The 19,481-nt window shown below is 36.5% G+C and overlaps 1 protein-coding gene across 1 annotated transcript in view; it reads left to right on the forward strand.

The window, feature by feature from the left end:
• SKAP1 (src kinase associated phosphoprotein 1) overlaps positions 1-19,481 on the forward strand; it is a 269,771-nt gene that overhangs the window by 25,243 nt on the left and 225,047 nt on the right. The window contains exon 2 of the mRNA XM_019740642.3: positions 12,982-13,087. Coding sequence (XP_019596201.3) covers positions 12,982-13,087 — 106 coding nt within the window. The remainder of the gene's footprint in view (positions 1-12,981; positions 13,088-19,481) is intronic.

Here is a 19,481-nt window from a genome sequence, read left to right on the forward strand (position 1 = left end):
TTATTTAGGGTTTTTGGATCTATTAACTTTAAACTGATTCCTTTTTGTGTTCTTTTACAACCAGGGTTATGCTAGTTTTTCCAAATGTTTTGAGAAACTTTCTTCTTCTATGATCTTGGATAGTTTATATAGTATGAGAATTATATATTAAAAGTTTGAAAGACATCTATAAAACTATATGAATCTAAACTAAAAAAAAAGAGAACAATTTGGCAACCTTTTCTTCCCCCCCGCCCCCGGTTATTAGCCTATTTAGGATTCAGGTTTTCCATTTCTTAATTCAGTTTTAGAAATTTATATTTTTCTTAGAAACTGTTTCATTTTCAAATTTATTTGCATGGCATTTTGTTTATATAACACTGTATTTTTGAAAATAACCTTTTAAAGGGAAGAAATGTTATCCATTGTTATAAAACTCAAATTGTACATAAAAGCACAAATAAGAAATTTAAGGTAACTTGTAATCTTACCAATTTTATGAAATATTTTATCTATTAAAAATTTCTCTATTTGTTATTACTCCTTTTATTCTACGTAATTTCTGTGCTTTCTCTCCTTTTTCTTTGATTACATGTGCTAATGGTTTATCAATTTGTTGGATTCCCCCCTCACTTCTAAAAAATCCCAGCTCTTACACTTATTTAGCATTTATACTTTTTTTTCCACTATTTTTAAGTTCAGTGGTTTAACCACTAAGTTGTGCAATGGAACCCTTCTCAAAATTAAAATCTTATGTGAAATCCCAGTGTATAAATAGATAAAAGCCAAGTGCTTGTGATTAAAGCAAAGGGGAGTTGAGGGGAAGGGAGGGAGTTTCCCAGAGTCCCACTCATTTGACCTCCCCACACTCCTTCTCTTCCTTATCAGAAGCTTATGACTCCAGAAAGCACTGTGAGACAACCACTCTTCTGATTTAGTAATCCTACTTTTATCTTTATTGTTTCCTTCCTCTTGTGTTCCATAAGCTTTTTTTTTTTTTATTGCTCTTTTCTGACTTCTTGAGTTTGGTACTTATTGCTTTTATTTTCATTCTTTCTTATTTAATACTGGAAATATTGAAGTCTATGAATTTGTCTCTCTGTACAAGGCTGGTAATACAATATTTTATATAGGTTATTTTCTCAATAGGGGTAATTACAGTTTTGAGTTTCCTTTTTGATCTCCAGTATAGGTAGGAGTGTGTTTACAATGTTTGAGTGTAAAGGGATTTGTTTCCTCTTTTTAATGTTAAGTTCTGGTTTTATTTTGTTATGGTTCTAAAATAAGATCTTTCTAATTTTGAATTTTAAAGAAATTATTGATGTTTCTTTGTAATCCAGTGCTTAATCAATTTTCATAAATTTCCATACCAGCTGTAAAGGGTGTATTTCTATTTTTAGGTTACAGATTTTAGTTCACATCTATTATCTATCTTATTATTCATATTATTTAAATCTCTGTATCTCACTATTTAATGGAGTGGCCACTCTCCACATGTGGCTATTAAACATCTGAAATGTGACTAGTCTGAACTGATATATGTTTTTAAGTATAAAATGCACAACAGGTTTTGAAGATTTAATGCCAAAAAAGGTAAAATACCTCAATAATAATTTTTATGTTGATTACATATTGAAATGATACGTTCGGATCTATTGAGTTAAATAAAATAAATAAATAAATATCATGAAAGTCAGTTTCATCTTTTTGGGGGTACTTTTTAAAAAGATTTTAATTAAAATATACCTAATATACAATATTATATTAGTTTCAGGTGTACACCATAGTTATTCCACATTTACATACCTAAAGAAGTGATCACCATGGTAAGTCCAGCAACCATCTGACACCATGCTATGCTATCACAATATTATTGACGATATTCCCTATGCTGTACATTACATCCCCATGACTTATTTGTTTTATACCTGGAAATTTGGACCTCTTATTCCCTTTCACCTTTTCCCCCTTTTTAATTTTTCGATTACAGTTGACAGTCAATATTATTTTATAATAATTTTAGGTGTACAGCATAGTGGTTAAACATTTGTATAATTTGAGAAATGGTCCCCCTGACTAGTCTAGTACTCATCCGGCACTATACACAATTATTACCATGTTATTGACCATACTCCCTGTGTTTACATCCCCATGACTATTTTGTAACTACCAGTTTGTACTTCTTAATCTCTTCACCTTTTTCACCTGCCCCGAACCTCCTTCCATCTATTACCGCAACTAATCTAGTACCCATCTGACACCATACACAGTTATCACATTATTATTGACTATATTCCTTATGCTGTACCCTACATCCCCATGATTACTGTATAACAACCAATTTGTACTTCTTAATCCCTTCCCCTTTTTCACTCACCCCTAGCCCCCTTTCATCTGGCAGCCATCAGTATGTTCTCTGTATCTATGAGTTTGTTTTTGTTTTGTTTGTTTATTTTGTGCTGTGGATTCCAATATAAGTGAAATCACATTGCATCTGTCTTTCTCTGTCTTACACTCCACTCAGCACAATACCCTCCAGTTCCATCCATACTACCGCAGATGGAAAGAACCCATTCCCTTCCATCGTCTAGCAATATTCCATTGTATATATGTACCACCTACTCTTTATCCATTCTTCCATCGACGCCAGGTTGCTTCCCCATCTTGGCCATTGTAAACAATGCTGCAATGAACGTATGGATGCACAGATCCCCTTGAAGCAGTGTATTGAGTTTCTTCAGATAAATACCCAGAAGTGCGGTTACTGGGTCCTTCTTTGTTTCTTGTTATAGACTTTGTTTTAAAGTTTATTTTGTCTAGTATCAGTATTGCTGCCCTAGCTTTTTTTTGTTTCTATTTTCATGAAATATCTTTTTCTATTCCTTTACTTTCTTTCTGTGTGTGTCTTGTCTTTCAATCTGAAGTGATTCTCTTTTAGGCAGCACGTGAATGGGTTTTGTTTTCTTATTCATTCAGCCCTCCTATGTTTTTTGAATGGAGCATTTAATCCATTTACATTGAAAGTAATTATTGATAGATATGTAGCTATTGCCATTTTATTCATAATTTTGATTTTTTTTCCCATCTGACAGAAGTCTCTCTAACATTCCTTGTAATACTGGGTTGGTGGTGATAAACTCCTTTAACTTTTTCTTGTCTGGGAAATTCTTTACCTGTTCTTCGATTCTAAATAATAGCTTTGCTGGGTAGAATAATTTTGGTTGTAGGTCCTTACTTTTTATCACATTGAATATTTTATGCCAATCCCTTCTGGCCTGCAAAATTTCTGTTGAGAAATCAGCTGACAATCTTATGGGGGCTCCCTTATAAGTTACTAGGTGCCTTTCTCTTGCTACTTGTAAGATTCCCTTTGTCTTCAACCTTTGCCATTTTAATTATAATGTGTCTTGGTGTGGGCCTGTTTGGGTTCATCTTGGGACTCTGTGCTTCCTGGACTTGTATGTCTATTTCTTTCACCAGGTTAGGAAAGTTTTCAGTCATTATTGCTTCAAATATGTTCTCAATCCCTTGCTTTTTCTCTTCTCCTTGTGGTACCCCTATGATGTGAATTGTTGTTACACTTGATGTTGTCCCAGAGGTCTCTTAAACTATCCTCATTTTTTTGGATTCTTTCTTCGTTTTACTGTTCCAATTGGGTGTTTTCTACTACCTTGTCTTCTAAATTGCTCATTCGATTCTCTGTTTCATCTAGTCTGCTGGTGATTCCTTTTAGTGCATTTTTCATTTCCATTATTGTATTCTTCACTTCTGACTAGTTCTTTTTTATGGTTTCTATGTTCTTTGTTATGCTTGCTATCTCTCTGGGCTCTCACTAAGTTCCTTGAACATCCTTATAACCATTGTTTTCAAATCTGTCTCTGGTAGATTGCTTGCTTCCATTTCATTTAGCTCTTGTTCTGGATTCTTTTCCTATTCTTTTATTTGGGATATAGTTCTTTGTTTTCTCATTTTGGCTACCTCTCTGTTTGTTTCTATGTATTAGGGCAATCTGCTATGTCTCCCAGTCCTGGCTGGGTGACGTTATGTAGTAGGTGCCCTGTGGGGCCCTGGCAAAGTCTCCCTGGTCACCTGCTCCAAATGTTCCAGCAGTATTCCTTGTGTGGGTTGTGTGTGCCCTCCTGTTATACGTGTAGTTGAGCCTTGATTGCTATTGGCATGTTAGTGGGAGGGATTGACCCTCAGGCTGATTGGCTGTGGGATTTGGCCATGTCCATAGCTTACAGGCTGCTGTGCAGGATTCTTACCCCACTGAGTGGGATTTACCCCAGCGGGGTCTGGTGCCTGTTGAGACCGCCCTTTGGGTGTGCTGCTTGGGGCTAATTGGGTGGTGCTCTGCTGTGGTCTGAGCCAACCTCCAAATATGTTGGTTCTGGGTCCTCTTGCAAGGGGCTCTGGTGCAGGCCCAAGTCACCCATAGCTTGTAACTGGCTGGGGACTATGGTAGGAGTTACAAAGTGATCCGTGGTTGTTTGCTGCCTGTGCTAACCCTGGAGGCAGGTGGGAGAGGCCACGCTGTGAACCAAGTATGTCTGCCACCAGTACTGGAACTTGGGTAGCTCCACAAAATGCTAGGACACCCCGAGGCCTGCTCCCACCTGCCAGCTCCTTTAAGGTTCAGCCACAGATAAAGCCTCGTGCAGTACACAAGTTGGGTGAGGCAGAGTTTCAGGGAGTCACTAGAGTGGGAAGAGTTTTGGTTGCCAGGTTAACATAACTCTGATTTGGTGCCATTGCTGAGTCTGGAGCTACTTAGCAAAAGTTTCAGAGCACACCAAGGCCAGTTGCTGTCTGCCTGGGGCCTGTGGACTCTGATAGTTTTCCAAGAAAGAGTGCAATTTGTGTGGGGCTGGCTGCTCTCAGAGGAAGTGCCTCTGGTATTGGGTGAGTGGGTTGAACGGGGTCTCAGTGAGTCAGCAGGGTGGAGTGGGCTGAGCTCACCTGGCCAATCAGATTCAGATTTGGCTAGAGGTGTAAGGGAGGGCCTCAACACATTAAAGATGGCAGCCACCTGCCTGGCTGCATGGGAGGAGGATTTCACACAGGCAAAATGGCAACTGTCCTCCAGCCCTCACTTCAAAACCACATGCCTCAATCTGCCCCCCAGATGTCTCTGACACCCTCCGACTTACTGTCCCTCCGCCAGAGGCAAAGGTATGTGTCTGCAAGTGAGAGAGTCTGTGTTAAGGCTATTTAAGAGGGCATCTGGGTTTCCCACAGCCTTCTGTCCCACCTGGATAGTTGTTTTTCACAGCCAGATGTTGTGGAGTCCCTATTCCTGGCACCAGTACTCTGGGCTGGGGAGGCTGGTTTGTGGCTGCCGTTCCTTGTTCCTCTGGGGTGGGGGTGGGGGTAACTTCCATGGCCGATATATCCCTCCCAGTTCTCAACTGCCACATGGAGGTTTGGGGCTAGCTTCTGCCAGTCTTGCCATAGCTTCTTTATAACTTTAGTTATAAAACTACTGTTCAGCTAGACTTCAGATGATTCTCCAGGTTGATTGTTCTATAATTTAGTTGTAATTTTAATGTGTTCACTGAAGGAAGTAGGCACAGTGCTTATCTACTCCGCCATCTTGGATCTCCTCCTTTTTTTGGTACTTTTTGAAATGAGGCTTCTAGAAAATTTAAAATTATATGTGTAACTATTTTATTTCTATTGGATATTACTGCTCTATATAATTACATATTTTTGTCCATTTGACCTGTCAAATACTAGTAGTGACATTACAATTTTTTCAGTATTTTCTACTTATATTTCTCACAATTTTTACTGTATGTGTTTTGGTACTATGCTGTTTAATACATAACAGGTCATTTTTTATTGTGGGTGTTCCGTTATGTAACATGAAAATACTCTGTTGGTCTGTTGTTTGAGTTCTAGATATGAATTATTGCTATTCCTGCTTTTTAATAAAATTTGCTTAGGAACGTTTTGGACACCTCATTTCATTTTGTTTCAGGTGAGTATCTTTAAACAATAATTAAATTAATTTTATGTTTGGACATAATTTGAGATTCTTTTAATAGGGGAGTATAACTTTTCACAATTATTGTTGTCAGTGACATGTCATTGTATTGTAGGAGTTCTATTTTTTTATGCCAGTTTGTTTCTCTTTTTTCTGTTTTATTATATTGAATATTTTTAAAATCTTATAGTCTGCTTTTATTGCATTAGCATTTTGAAAAATCATAGTTAAACCCATTTTATTTAATTATCACTGTCAAGAATGGAATAGTACCCATTGGCCCTATATAAATGAGTAATTTAGTATGTTTTTCTTCCTTTCTAATCCTTTCCTTACTGGGATTCAGATGAATATTACATTTTCCACACTAAGTCTTGTCTTAATTAAGACTTACTTTTGATATTTTTAATAATTTTTAATCATATCTACCACAGTTATCTAGATTTAACTTGTTTTGCTGTTAGATACTCATCACCACCTTTCTGTTGATCAGAGTATATCCTTAAAGAGCTTTTCTTCAGGAAAGAATATAGGTGGCAGACATTCAGAGCCACAACTGTTTGAAAGTGTTTCCCTGGTCTTCTATAGAACCAGTACCTTGGCTTTTTTTTTTTTTTTTTTTTTTTTAGGCTTTTGAGTACAGTATTTTTCCTTTAAAACTCTGTAAGAAGTTTACCTTCTGATGCTTATTTTGTGGAGAGGCCATTTTGACTTTGTTGCTTTGCAAGCAACGTACTTTATCTGTTTAAGTGCTTGAGGGATTTTTTTTTTTTCTTTAAATTTTGAAAGTGCAGAAGGATATGTTGTCATTTATATGTTGTTATATAAAGATATTGTTTGTATACATATATTTAATTATTCTTGTCAGTTGCAGTTGACATTCAATATTATTTCATGTTAGTTTCAGGTGTGCAGCATAGACACTTGTATCATTTATGCAGTGATTCCCTCCAATTAGTCTGCTTGTTTATATTTTTTTAGCAGTTTCATTGAGCTATAGTTCACATACCATACAACCCACCCATTTAAAGTGTATAATTCAATGGCTTTTAGTATATTCAGAGAGCTGTGCAATCATCAGCACAATAAATTTTGGAACTTTCTCATCATTCCAAAAGAAAATCTAAACCACTCAGCCTTCACTCCTCAATTTCCCTCCCTTCTTCCCTTCCACAGTCCTAGGCATCCACTAATCTACTTTCTGTCTCTGTAGATTTACCTGTTCTGTATATTTCATGTAAATGGAATTATAAAATATGTGGTCCTTATGACTGGTTTCTTTTGCCTAGCATAATGATTTCAGAGATTCATCCATATTGTAGCATATATCAGTGTTTCATTTCTTTTTATTGCTGAATAATATTCTCTTGTATAGCTATACCACATTTTATTTATCCATTCATCAATTGGTGGGCATTTGGGTTGTTTCCACATATTGGCTATTAAGAATAATGCTGCTATGAATATTTGTGTAGAAGTTTTTCTTTAAACACCCGTTTTTAGTTCTCTTGGGTATATATCTAGTGGTAGATTTGCTGTGTCATATGGAAACTCTCTGTTTAGCCTTTTGAGAAAGTGCCATGTTGTTTTACAAAGCATCAGTATTAGACATTTATATAACTTACAAAGTGATCACCGAATAAATCTAATATCATCTGACTCTGTACACAGTTATTACAATATTATTGAATATATTCCAATGCTATAGTTTACATCTGTATGACTATTTTGTAACTACCAATTTGTACTTCTTAATCCTTTCCCCCTTTTCACCCCCCCCCAACCATCTCCCATCTGACAACCATTAAAATGTTCTCTGTATCTACTAGTTTATTTCCGTTTTGTTTATTTTGTTTCTTAGATTCCACATGTAAGTGAACTTATATGGTATTTATGTTTCTCTGTCTAACTTACTTTGCTTAGTATAATACTCTCTAGATCCATCCATGTTGTTGCAGATGGCAAGATTTCATTCTTTTTTATGGCTGAGTAATATTCCATTGTGTATATGTACCACTTCTTTATCCATTCATCTATTGATGGACGCTTAGGTTCTTTCTAAACCTTGGCTATTGTAACGAATGCTGCAATGAACATATGGATGCATATGTCTTTTCAAATTAGTGTTTCGGGTTTCTTCTTGAAGTAGAATAACTGGGTCCTTCTTTGGCTCTTGCTATAGGCTTTGTTTTAAAGTCTATTTTGTCTGTAAAGCTTTTTTTGATTGTTTCCATTTTCATGAAATATCTGTTTCCACCCCTTTAGTCTGTGTGTGTCTTTCGATCTGAAATGAGTTTCTTATAGGCAGCATATGTAAAGGTCTTGTTTTCTTATCCATTCAGCTACCCTATGTCTTTTGATTGGAGCATATAATCCATTCACATTTAAAGTAATTATTTGTTAGATATGTAATTATTGCCATTTTATTATTGAAAGTTTTGATTTTTTCCCCCCTTCTTAAAGAAGTTCCTTTAAGATTTCTTGTAATACTGGTTTAGTGGTGATGAACTCCTTTAACTTTTTCTTGTCTGGGAAGCTCTTTATCTGTCCTTTGATTCTATATGATAGTTTTGCAGGATAGAGTCATCTTGGTTGTAGGTCCTTGCTTTTTATCACTTTGAATATTTTATGCCACTCCTTTCTGTCCCACAAAGTTTCTGTTGAGAAATCAGCTGACAGTCTTGCAGGAGCTCCTTTGTCAGTAACTGACTGCTTTTCCCTTGCTGTTTCCAAGATTCTCTTTTTATTTTTGACATTTGGCATTTTAATTATGATATGTCTTGGTGTGGGCCTTTTGGGGCTCATCTTGTTTGGGACACTCTGTACCTCCTGGACTTGTATGTTTATTTCTTTACCAGGTTAGGTAAGTTTTCAGTCATTATTTCTTCAGATAGTTTTTCAATTCCTTGCTCTCTCTCTCCTCCTTCTGGTACCCCAATGATGTGAATACCAGTTGTCTCAGAGTCCCCTTAAACTATCCTCACTTTTTTGGATTTTTTCCCCCTGCTGTTCTGATTGTGTGTTTTCTGCTACCTTATCTTCTAAATCACTGATTTGATCCTCTGCTTCATCTAAGCTACTGTTGATTCCCTCTAATGTATTCTTCATTTCAATTATTGTATTCTTCAGTTATGTTTTTCTTTTTTTATGTTTTCTATCTCCATTTTTATGTTTCCTATCTCTTTGTTGAAGTTCTCACTGAGATCATTGTGTATCCTTATAACCAGTGTCTTGAACTCTGTATCTGGCAGATTGCTTGTTTCCATTAGGTTCTTTTTCTGGAGATTTGTTTTGTTCTTTCATTTGGGGCATGTTTCTTTCGCTCCTCATTTTAGCTGCCTCCCTGTATTTGTTTCTATGTATTAGGTAGAGCTACTATGTCTCTTGGTCTTGGTAGAATAGCCTTATGTAGTAGGTGTCCTGTGGGATCCAGTGGCACCATCTCCCTGGTCACCTGAGCTGGGTGCTCCATGTATATCCCTTGTGTGAGTTTTATGTGCCCTCCTGCTGTAGTTGAGCCTTGATTGCTGTTGCCATGTCAATGGGAGGGACTGACCCTCAGACTGATTGGTTGTGAGGACTGGCTGTGACTGCAGTGGAAGAGCTGTGGTGCAAGGGCTGATCCTATGAAGCAGGATTCACTTTAATGGGGCGCTGGTGCCTGCTGAGTTTGTCTTTTGGGTGTGTCATTGTGGGCATGTTTGGGTGGTGCTCTGGTGTGGTCTGAAGCTGGCCACTGGGTGTGTTGGTTCTGGGGCCTCTTGGGAGATGTTTAGGTGCAGGCCAAGGTCAGCTGCTGCCTGTGCCCTGCCCAGGACCACTTGGTATAAGATACAAAGTGATCTGCAGATGGATACCACTTTCCAGCACTGGAACCCTGGGCTGGGGAGCCTGATGTGGGTCTGCAACCCCTCGCTCCTCAGGGGGACCTCCACAGCCGAGATATCCCTCCTGATTTTTTACCTCCACACATGGGTGTGAAACCAACCCATTATATATCTCTGCTCCTCCTACCAGTCTTGGCGTGGCTTCTTCTGTATATCCTTAGTTCTAGGACTTCTGATCAGCTAGACTTCAGGCTAGCTGATAGCTAAATGATGGTTGTTCTATAATTTAATTGTTCTTTTGATGTGGTTGTGGGAGGATGGTAGCACAGAGTTTACCTACTCTGCCATCTTTACAAGAACTCATTATTGTTCTTTTTTTGACTATTACCATCCTAATGGGAATGAAGTGGTATCTCATTGTGGTTTTGATTTGCATTTCCCTGCTGGTTATTGATGTTGTGCATCTTTTTGTGTGCTTATCAGCCACTTATATCTCTTCTTTGGATAAACGTCGATTCAGATCCTTTGTTCAGTTTTAAATTGGGTTAATTGTCTTTTTATTATTGAGTTGTAAGACTTCTTTATATATTCTACATGTAAGTCTCTTATCAGGTATGTGATTTGCAAAATTTTTCTCCCATTCTGTGGGTTATCTTTTCACTTTCTTGATGGCATCCTTTGAAGCACAATAGTTTTTAATTTTGATGATGAGCAATTTATTTTTTTTCTTTTGTTGCTTGTTCTTTGCGTGTCATAGCTAAGAAACTATTGCTTAATCCAAGGTCATGAGAATTTATGCCTGTTTTCTTCTAAGAATTTTACAGTTTTAGCTTTTACATTTAAGTTTTTCGTTCATTTTGAGTTAGTTTTTGTATATTGTGTGAGGTAGGGGTCCAACTTTATTCTCTTGCATGTGGATATTCAGTTGTTTCAGCACCATTTGTTTTAAAAAACTATTCTTTCCCATTGAATTGTCTTGGTATCCTTGTCAAAAGTTAATACATGACTCTAAATTTGAGGATTTATTTCTGAATTCTCAATTCTGTTCTTTTGATCTATATGTCTATTTTTATGTCAGTACCATATCATCTTGATTACTGTAGCTCTGTAGTAAGTTTTGAAATAAAAAATGTGAGTTCTCCAAATTTGTTCTTCTTTTTCAAAATTGCTTTGTCTATTCCAGGTCCCTTGACTTTCTAAATGAATTTTAGACCAGCTCATCAATATCTGAAAAAAAGCCAGTTCAGATTTTGATAGGGATTGCATTGAATCTTTAGATCAATATGGTGAATACTGCCATTTTAACAATAGTAAGTCTTCTCATCTATGAACATGGGCTGTCTTTCCATTTAGGTCTTTAATGTCTTTCAACAACATTTTGTAGTTTTCAGAGTCTAAGTGTTGTGCTTCTTTTGTATATTCCTACATATTTAATTCTGTTTTATGCTCTTAAATTGAATTTTCCTAATTTCATTTCTAGTTTGTTCATTGCTACTATATAGAAATACAATTGATTTTTACATATAAATCTCATATCCTGCAAACTTATTAAACTCATTTTTCAGTTCTAATAGTTTTTTAGTGGATTCCTTAGAGTTTTCTATATACAAGATCACACTATCTGCAAGTAGAGATAGTTTTATTTCTTTCTAATCTGGACTCTTTTAATTTCATTTTCTTGCATAATTACCCTGACTGGCACCAGTATAATTTTGAGTATAAATGGTGACAGCAGACATCCTTGTTTTGTTCCTGATCTTAGGAACAGGGAGAAAGTATTCAGTCTTTCTGTGTTAAGTATGATGTTAACTGTTGGGTTTTTTGTAGATGCTTTTTATCAGCCTGAGGAAGTTTCCTTCTATTCCCAATTTGTTGAGTGATTTTTTTATTGTTGAATTTTGTCAAATGTTTTTCTGAATTTGTTGAGATGATCATGTGGTCTTTGTTCTTTGTTCTATTAATATGGTGTATTGTATTAATTGAACTTTTGATATCATTTATTTTTACCTTTTAATTCTACTTTCAATTTCCTTGTTCTTTAGCCTTCAGAGGACCTTGGAGAAACCTACTAACTAACATATTCAATAGATGTGATGCAGGCTTTGGAAGTTGATGGTGGTCCTCTCTGAGGTTTTTAATTTCCTGAACTTTATACGTCATCAAAAGTCTTGGTGATGCTATCTAGGATTTTCTGTTTGGTGGTGTTGAATGGTGTGAATGTTAAACAAATTTTTAAGTGTGCTTGTGTAACCCAACCATATAAATCCAAAACCTTATTTTGATAGTATATATGATACAGTATCATATTACAGTATCATTACACATTTTTACATATTTTTGGAGGTGGAAATTTTAAACTATATTATTTATATGCTTTTTAGAGATGGTAACCATTTTATGCATAATAAAGTATGTGCCAGTATTTCTGGCAATTATAATCATTATGAATGAATGTATTTTGTCTTTGAAAATTTGTAGGTGCCCCCCTCCCAGTTTCTTTCAATGTAACATGATTTGTTTCCAATGATATATTTGTTTCATGCCCCTATTTTATAATGTATGCTCACATTAATTGCAGTTTCCTTCTCTTGAACACATTTTTCTTTTCCATGTGGGTTCCTTCACTTGGTTGCATTGTCATTTTCATTGATGATGTGTTTGTTAATTAATTTTTCTTCTTTGAATACCTGCCCCTTTTGTTCTTGATTCTGCAATTCAGCTCTGTTTTTTATTTCAGCTCTATTTATTGGTATTTCTTTCTAGCTTCTATTGGCCTGTGACCATCTATGAATTGTTTGTAATATTTATGTTTATGAAAATGACAGTCTGTCCTCTGCCATCATTGATAATTATTATTTAGGTATTTCTTTAAAATGGTTTAGAAAATTGTTAATATATGCATTTGCTTTCTAAATTCGTAGTGAGGTCTTAGATTATCAAAAGGTGTCACTTATAGGAATATAGAAAGTTTTATTTATGTTTTATTCTGGGAAAATATACATTACATAAAATTCACCATTTTAACCATTATTAAGTGTGCAGGCCTGTGGCATTAAGTACATTCACATTGCTCTGCAACTTTAAAGTTTTTAAAGAGAAAATACCCATTTCTTAATTCGTCAGATGTTCCTCTTTCTCCCTTCATACTTCTTTTCTGTTGATTAACTTTTTTTTTATTTGTTCTTTTAGATGCTGAGGAGTTTCTGGCGGAAGGTTTGAGGAATGAGAACCTGAGTGCTGTTGTGAGAGACCACAGAGACCACATTCTTCGTGGCTTTCAGCAACTCAAAACGAGGTGTGTACAAATGGTTCCATTGTTCCTCTTCATAAGCTTGAAAACAATTTATAATCAGGGAAATCTACTTTCATAGTGTATAAATTACCAAGGTAAGACATACCTATCCTAGTTCTTTATACTTGGTAGACGTTTAATAAATATTTACTGAATTGAATTGGAGGTAAGCAGGCATAGTTAGTGTAGTTTACCGAAATAGAAATATTTTGATAATTATGTAGCTTAAGATAATTATTCTGCTTTTAGCTTTGGATTGTTATGTTGGTCTTTATTAAACTCTTTTGCAAACTGTGTGAAGAACTAAACATTTATGCTTGTCCAAGTTACTAAAGGGAAGATGATAGGCAGTGTGAGACAGTTAATTTTTGTTATGGTTTTTGGTCCTTTCACGTCCACATCTCCTTCCCTAATAGAAAACTTAAACCAGACTTACCCAGTTGATTCTTGGACCCTATTGGAATGTTTTGGTCTCAGATGGGGTTGGATTATCGTGCTCATTAAGTTTTTTTTTTTTTAAATAAGTGGTCCTGACCTAATTAGTAACTTTTAGAATGTGGGCATCTGACAGATCCATACACCTGCTTGGGGGAGGAAGAAGTAAAAATTTTCCTTTACAATATATTTCTCGACCACCTCTTACTTGAAATGTGGTAACTGAATGAGAGTTGGGGGTGTTATTTTAAGCCTTTTCCATCCCGTTGGCAGTGTGGTTCAGGATGTTTGAACTGAGTACTCTGGGAAAAGGGAGGGCATCTGCAGGGTTATAACTGGGAGTTAATTTGTGTGGCTGACCAATCTTAGCATCAACTTTAGAACCCTCATTGAAACTCCTTAGAAGCAGGGAATTTTATCCTTTCAAAGGGCACAGCCAGAATCTATTCCCTCCAGGAATGTGAGAGCACGTCACAAGATGCCCTGCTGGATCTTAATCGATCTTTCCTGCTGGCTAATTAAGCATCACTTTTACTCAGCAACTGGGACTGTGTAATTATCAGCCTGGCTTGCCCTGAATAATTGAAACAAACAGAATGCAGAAGATGGGAGGTTTTTGCAAAAGTGAGAATATCTATAATATTTGGTAGGCTGGAAGAGTTGAAAAAAAACTTCCTCGTAATGTTACTTAATTAGTAGATAAGCTCAGGGTTAGCTGTGAACCTGAAGGCTTAGTTAGTAACCCATATAATTTTTTATTTTTTAATAGCACAAAGTTCACCTTTGTATTATAGGATTGTTTTAGTATGGGAGGAATAACGGTGGAATTATTTTAAATTGTATTGTGCAGAGAGGGATGCCCAAAATGTAATTGTGTATATGGTGGTGCTGTTGGTATAAATCTGTGATAAGGGATGCAAAAACAATTTTACTGCATCTGTAGGGACAGATATACAACATAAAGGAATTCTCCTTCCCATATTTGTGCCATAGCATTTGGAAAGGGCTAAATTTCAATCTAAAATTGGTAACAAGAGGTGATTTTTGTGGTGACTCATTGTTATCAGTTGCATATTACTTTAGTCTTCTTTTTAATGCACACAACACACACACACACACACACACAGAAGCTGTATTTGCTATGGGGTAGAGAGGTTTCCTTGTTCACAAGGAACTTGCTGTGTGGTTTGTGGGATAGACATTCAGGAAATAATCAGCATGAGCTTTAGGAAACATCTGCATTGTTGATGAGAGCTTTCTGTTCATTGATTTGTTGCAAGAAAGATGACACTTTATTTAGAATTTCATAACTATCAGATCACAGAGGAAATGAGGAGCCAGAAATTAGATACTGTACAAGAAAATGGAAAAATGAGGCTTTCCTTTGGCAAGCTGTTTGAAGTTGCCTTATATCCACCCGTTCAATCATTATCCTGTTAATGTCACCCTTGTTTTACTGAATCCTCTCCCTCAGCCGTATCGCTCCTATAGTCCTCTGTATAGCTGGGCCATGTTCTGTACTTATATGGATTGATATCAGTTGGTTGGAAAGCATTGAAAGCTTGTACAACGCCAGACACATTTACTTGCGTTGTGTGCCATTGTATCTCCTCCAAAAGCTGGGTGTGAATAGAAATTTGGAAGTCCTCAAACTTGAGAGTTAAATGCTAAGTAACATGAAAAGAATTATTGAAAGTCATTTGAAACGTTTTATCTTTAGTTAGATTAAAGCATAATATGTTAGGGTTTGGTACATTTTTTGGGGGGTAGGAACCTATTTAAAACTATAATTTGGCACATCAGGGCTTTTTTGGCAGGTAGATAAGAAATCTCTAGCAGGATAACCTGGGAAAGCCACTAGATAAATACTCCATATATCTGTATATACTATATACTGTAGATAAATATAAAATATATATATTCCCCCTCCACAACTTCCCACTGTATCTTTATTGTGTCCTTGTTTTAGTTCCTTTCTTCGCTCAGGGCTGTGCTGCTTGAGAATGAAAAGGGTGGATCCAAGTGAAAATAACACTGCCTCTGATTCTTGGTAAACTCTAGGGGCATGGCCCTAATTTTCACTGTAGCTCAGAATTCAGTGGTGTTTGCCATGGCTACAGACTTGCTGTAAATAAAGCGTCAGACTCTATCACAACTGTTATAATGTGCCATTTGCCACCTTTCTCTTGTCTAGAGTGACTGACATCAGGACATTTTACTTGTGTCCAGAGTCATGGGTGTCCTCCAAATGCTCATCTGTTTTTCAGTACCAGTAGCTTAGCTATTCTGTCTCCTCCCAGACTTAAAAACAGCAAGTAAAATCATATCTGGAGGTATCTCTACCTGCACATGAGTTTTTTGGTTTAAAGGTGTTACCAATGAAGGATGATGTTTCCCGTGTAAGACAAAATAAAAAACGGATGGCAGTCTGTGATTCCAAGGAAATGAAGCCCTGTTGTGGTATTTGATGTCCCGAGCTGTGATGTTTATTGCTCTTCTTCAAACTGCCTCTTCAGTTAAACCTTCTCCCTAAAAACTAACGGCTTTCACATTCCTAGTCCAAGTTTTCATCGAGCTCTTTAGAGAACAATTAGGACGAAAGCCAGGCAGTGGCTCCTCCTGTTTTATTACAGTGGTCACTGCAGGATCAGCACCAGATGTGAGGCACCTGGAATGCAGCAGACGGACGTGAGCCACACTCAGACGCTTGATGGCGTTCTGACGCATATGGAGGCACAGTCGAGCATTTCTTCAGTTTGATTCAGGGGAGGCCATCTGACAGCAAGGATACATGGGGAGTGGGGGAAGGGATGAAGAAAACAGAATATTTTTATTACTGAGGTAGGGATAAATTCTCTCTCAATGGCCCATTTTGGAACAACTAGCCCTTTATGCTCACTGTTGGAAGTGAAGGCCAGAGCCAATGGAAACAGAGTTGGAGTATGGTTTCCTTTTGTGAAACTTAAAGGCGTTCCAAAAAGAGACAGGTAGATTGATAGCACATTGGAATGGAAAGAAATAAAGAAATAACGTTATGTAACAGGGTTATAGTACAAAACCCACAAAACGCAGGACATTTAAAATACAGGGTGAAAGAGTATCTTGAACATGCCTCATTGTGGGTGGTTAGTATATAGCTCTGCATGAAACATGATCCATTAGTACAAATATTATAAAAGTAATTCCAGTTTTCTTTGGGAACTCCAAGTTTTTCTTTTCAGCTTAACATGGATTTAGCTTTAAAATAAGATTTAGTTTAAGAATATATCATTCATATGTCTTTATATTATAGGAAGAAAGACAAGGAATTAGTCTGATACAACTCTTGGGAATAAGAGTTTCAAAGTAGTATACGTACTGTAAATATCATTACCATTAATTACATAGAGAGTTTTACTTTTCCTAAGTGCTGGTTATTGAGCTTAAAAACCCCAAAAGAAAACATATCCAAATGAAGTGTGCTTATCAAGAGAACTAATGTGTAAAGTGCTGTTCATACATTGTGTGACTCCAAGTTTAGATATTTGCTCATAACATCTCTTTCTGTTGTTCTTTTTGCTACTTATACTGGAGTTGCAGTGCCAATGTAGGGGGAAAAAAGAGTAGGAGGTACTTGTACAATCCATCTAAGCTTAAAGAACTGTGAAAAGGCTCAAAAATCATAGCAATAATTTGACCACATCTCGAAGGATAAAAATTCATTTCTTCTTGTTTCAGTCCTATCCCTGCCTCCCATCCTTAAACCAAGAAAGAAAATAAAAAGCCCGCAATAACTTCAGGGCTTTCAAGTAATAAATTATATGCTGAATTCCTGTACTCGTTTTCTGTTCTTCAGTGAGTGTTTGTTGAGGTTCACAATTATGTTAAGATTTTTGGAAATATACTTATCTGGGAATGGGGTTTATATTTATTTATTTTTCAGTCTGAAATGTTCTACGGTGAGACTAATATGATATTACCTGCTGTTAGTCTCTTGGCTTAACCTGGAAAGGAAAATCATCTTATTATGTATTCTTTCATAGCAAGTCTCCTGTCCTTTCAAAGCAGTCTTGAAATGTACAACTTTTCTTTTTATTTTATGATGATGATTATTTTATATTCTTTCACTTGTGTGGGTATCTTGGATTGGGTACCATCTCCAAGATTGAATTGATCCATTTTTTTTTTCTTTTATACTGCACATTTTTGGTGGTATTAGTGGTCAGAAGCTTCTCCCTTTGGACATCCCATAAAATAGATCCATAATAATATTTTTCATGCTAAGTAATAGGTGGGTTTTTTAAAAAAAGTTTGGACGAATAAATTTGTTCCTTTCAAAACTTTTTGTTAAAAATTCCCGGTACTGAGCTCTTTAACCGGAGTAATATGGACTATCAAGAGCGAAAGGAATTTTGAAATGTGACCTAGGAGGCAGGCAGGTAACTGAGCTTGCACCCTTCTGGTTGAACCAACCTGTTAGAATAATAAGCTGAGCACTACTTTTGGTCATATAGTTAGGTCACTGAAATTTGCTTTACTCCTGATAGAATTATAGCCACTTGGGCTATATCATTATCACTTGGGCACGTTCCTATTATCCACTCAATGTGGATTTGTCTTGGAAGATCTCAGAAAGTCCTCAGTGTCAATTTTTTAATACATGAAGCTTTTCTATTATATTTGTCTATAAGTGGAGACTCTTAATTCATACATCGTGTGAAAATATCGTTTGTATGAAATTACTGTCTTCATTTTACCACTGTTTGCTTTGGCCTTGATTTTCAGTCTCATTTGATCTGGAGCTAGTCTTTTGTCCCGGTGTTGTTCTATTTTCTCTGCTTATAAAAAGCCAATGAAAAAATTCCTCTCTGTATTCATCTATTTGTGGATCTCCAGGAGCCTTGTTGGTGCGGGGCCTTCCTGAGTGCGGTTTTTCTCTAATTTGCTTGTTTTCTCTTATTTCTGATATAGACCTATCCTGTATCAACTTCCTGTGTTACAGTGAAATTGGAGCAAAGGGTAGACAAATGCAAAAGCACTGGGTCATCTGTCAGGAGCCCAACTCTTTGTTCTGAGGTTGTTTCTATAACACTGATTCAATTGAAGATTCCCCAAATGATGATCTTATGTTTCCTTTTTAAGTTGTCTCCCCCAAAATGTTGTTTCGAATTATTTTTCCCCCAAATGTTACAAGAATGCAAACGTGACCAACCATACCTTGAAACCTCTATTTGATTTCTTTAATGGCATCACTATGATGCAGGAAATTCATTTCCTTGGGATTTTGCTCTATTTCATGATTCTGTTGGAAATGAGTTGGGCTTAACGTGGGTTTTTATAATCACACCATGTAAATCATTTCTTCTTTGGAAGCCGAATCTTCTCTCCCACTGTGTAGCCTCATCTAGTCTCCCTGAAGTGCAGTGCTAGCAGGGTTGATAATGAAATGCGGTCCTACTTATCACGCTCAGCAAAGGGCTCAGAGAAGATGGAAAAAAAATCAATCCCACAGGAACTTCTCCAGTGCTAGATATCCATATTTAACCCCCATGCATTTAAAATGGAAATTAGATATCTTAGAGTTTTAGTTTTTGATTTACACAAGATGTCACTGCCTCCTTGGCAATGGGAATATTTTACAGACCAACTGCTGACCTGTTTGGGAAAGATCTCAGCCTATCGCCCCAGGTTCAGTGTAGTTTCTTCATATTTCTTTCAAAACTCTCAGCAGTGCTTTGCAATAGTTTTGATTCTTCAAGCTTCAAAGGATGCCCCTTCCAGAGCCAATCTTCCGAGAGAAAAAAAAATCCGTGTAGGGGAACAAACAGTGCATAAAGGAAGGGGCAGCTATTCCTGTACCAGTTCTCAGTGTAGTCAGTGAATAAGGAGTTTACAAACCAGGAATATCATGGCTTTGCAAAGCCAAGAAATTCTAATTTGATGCTAGTGCTTTCTTATGAAATTCTCACTTGGAGTGACTAAG

This window comes from Rhinolophus sinicus, chromosome 12 (genome assembly GCF_057876585.1).
Source record: "Rhinolophus sinicus isolate RSI-liver-muscle chromosome 12, RSI-T2T, whole genome shotgun sequence".
Lineage (NCBI taxonomy): Eukaryota > Metazoa > Chordata > Mammalia > Chiroptera > Rhinolophidae > Rhinolophus > Rhinolophus sinicus.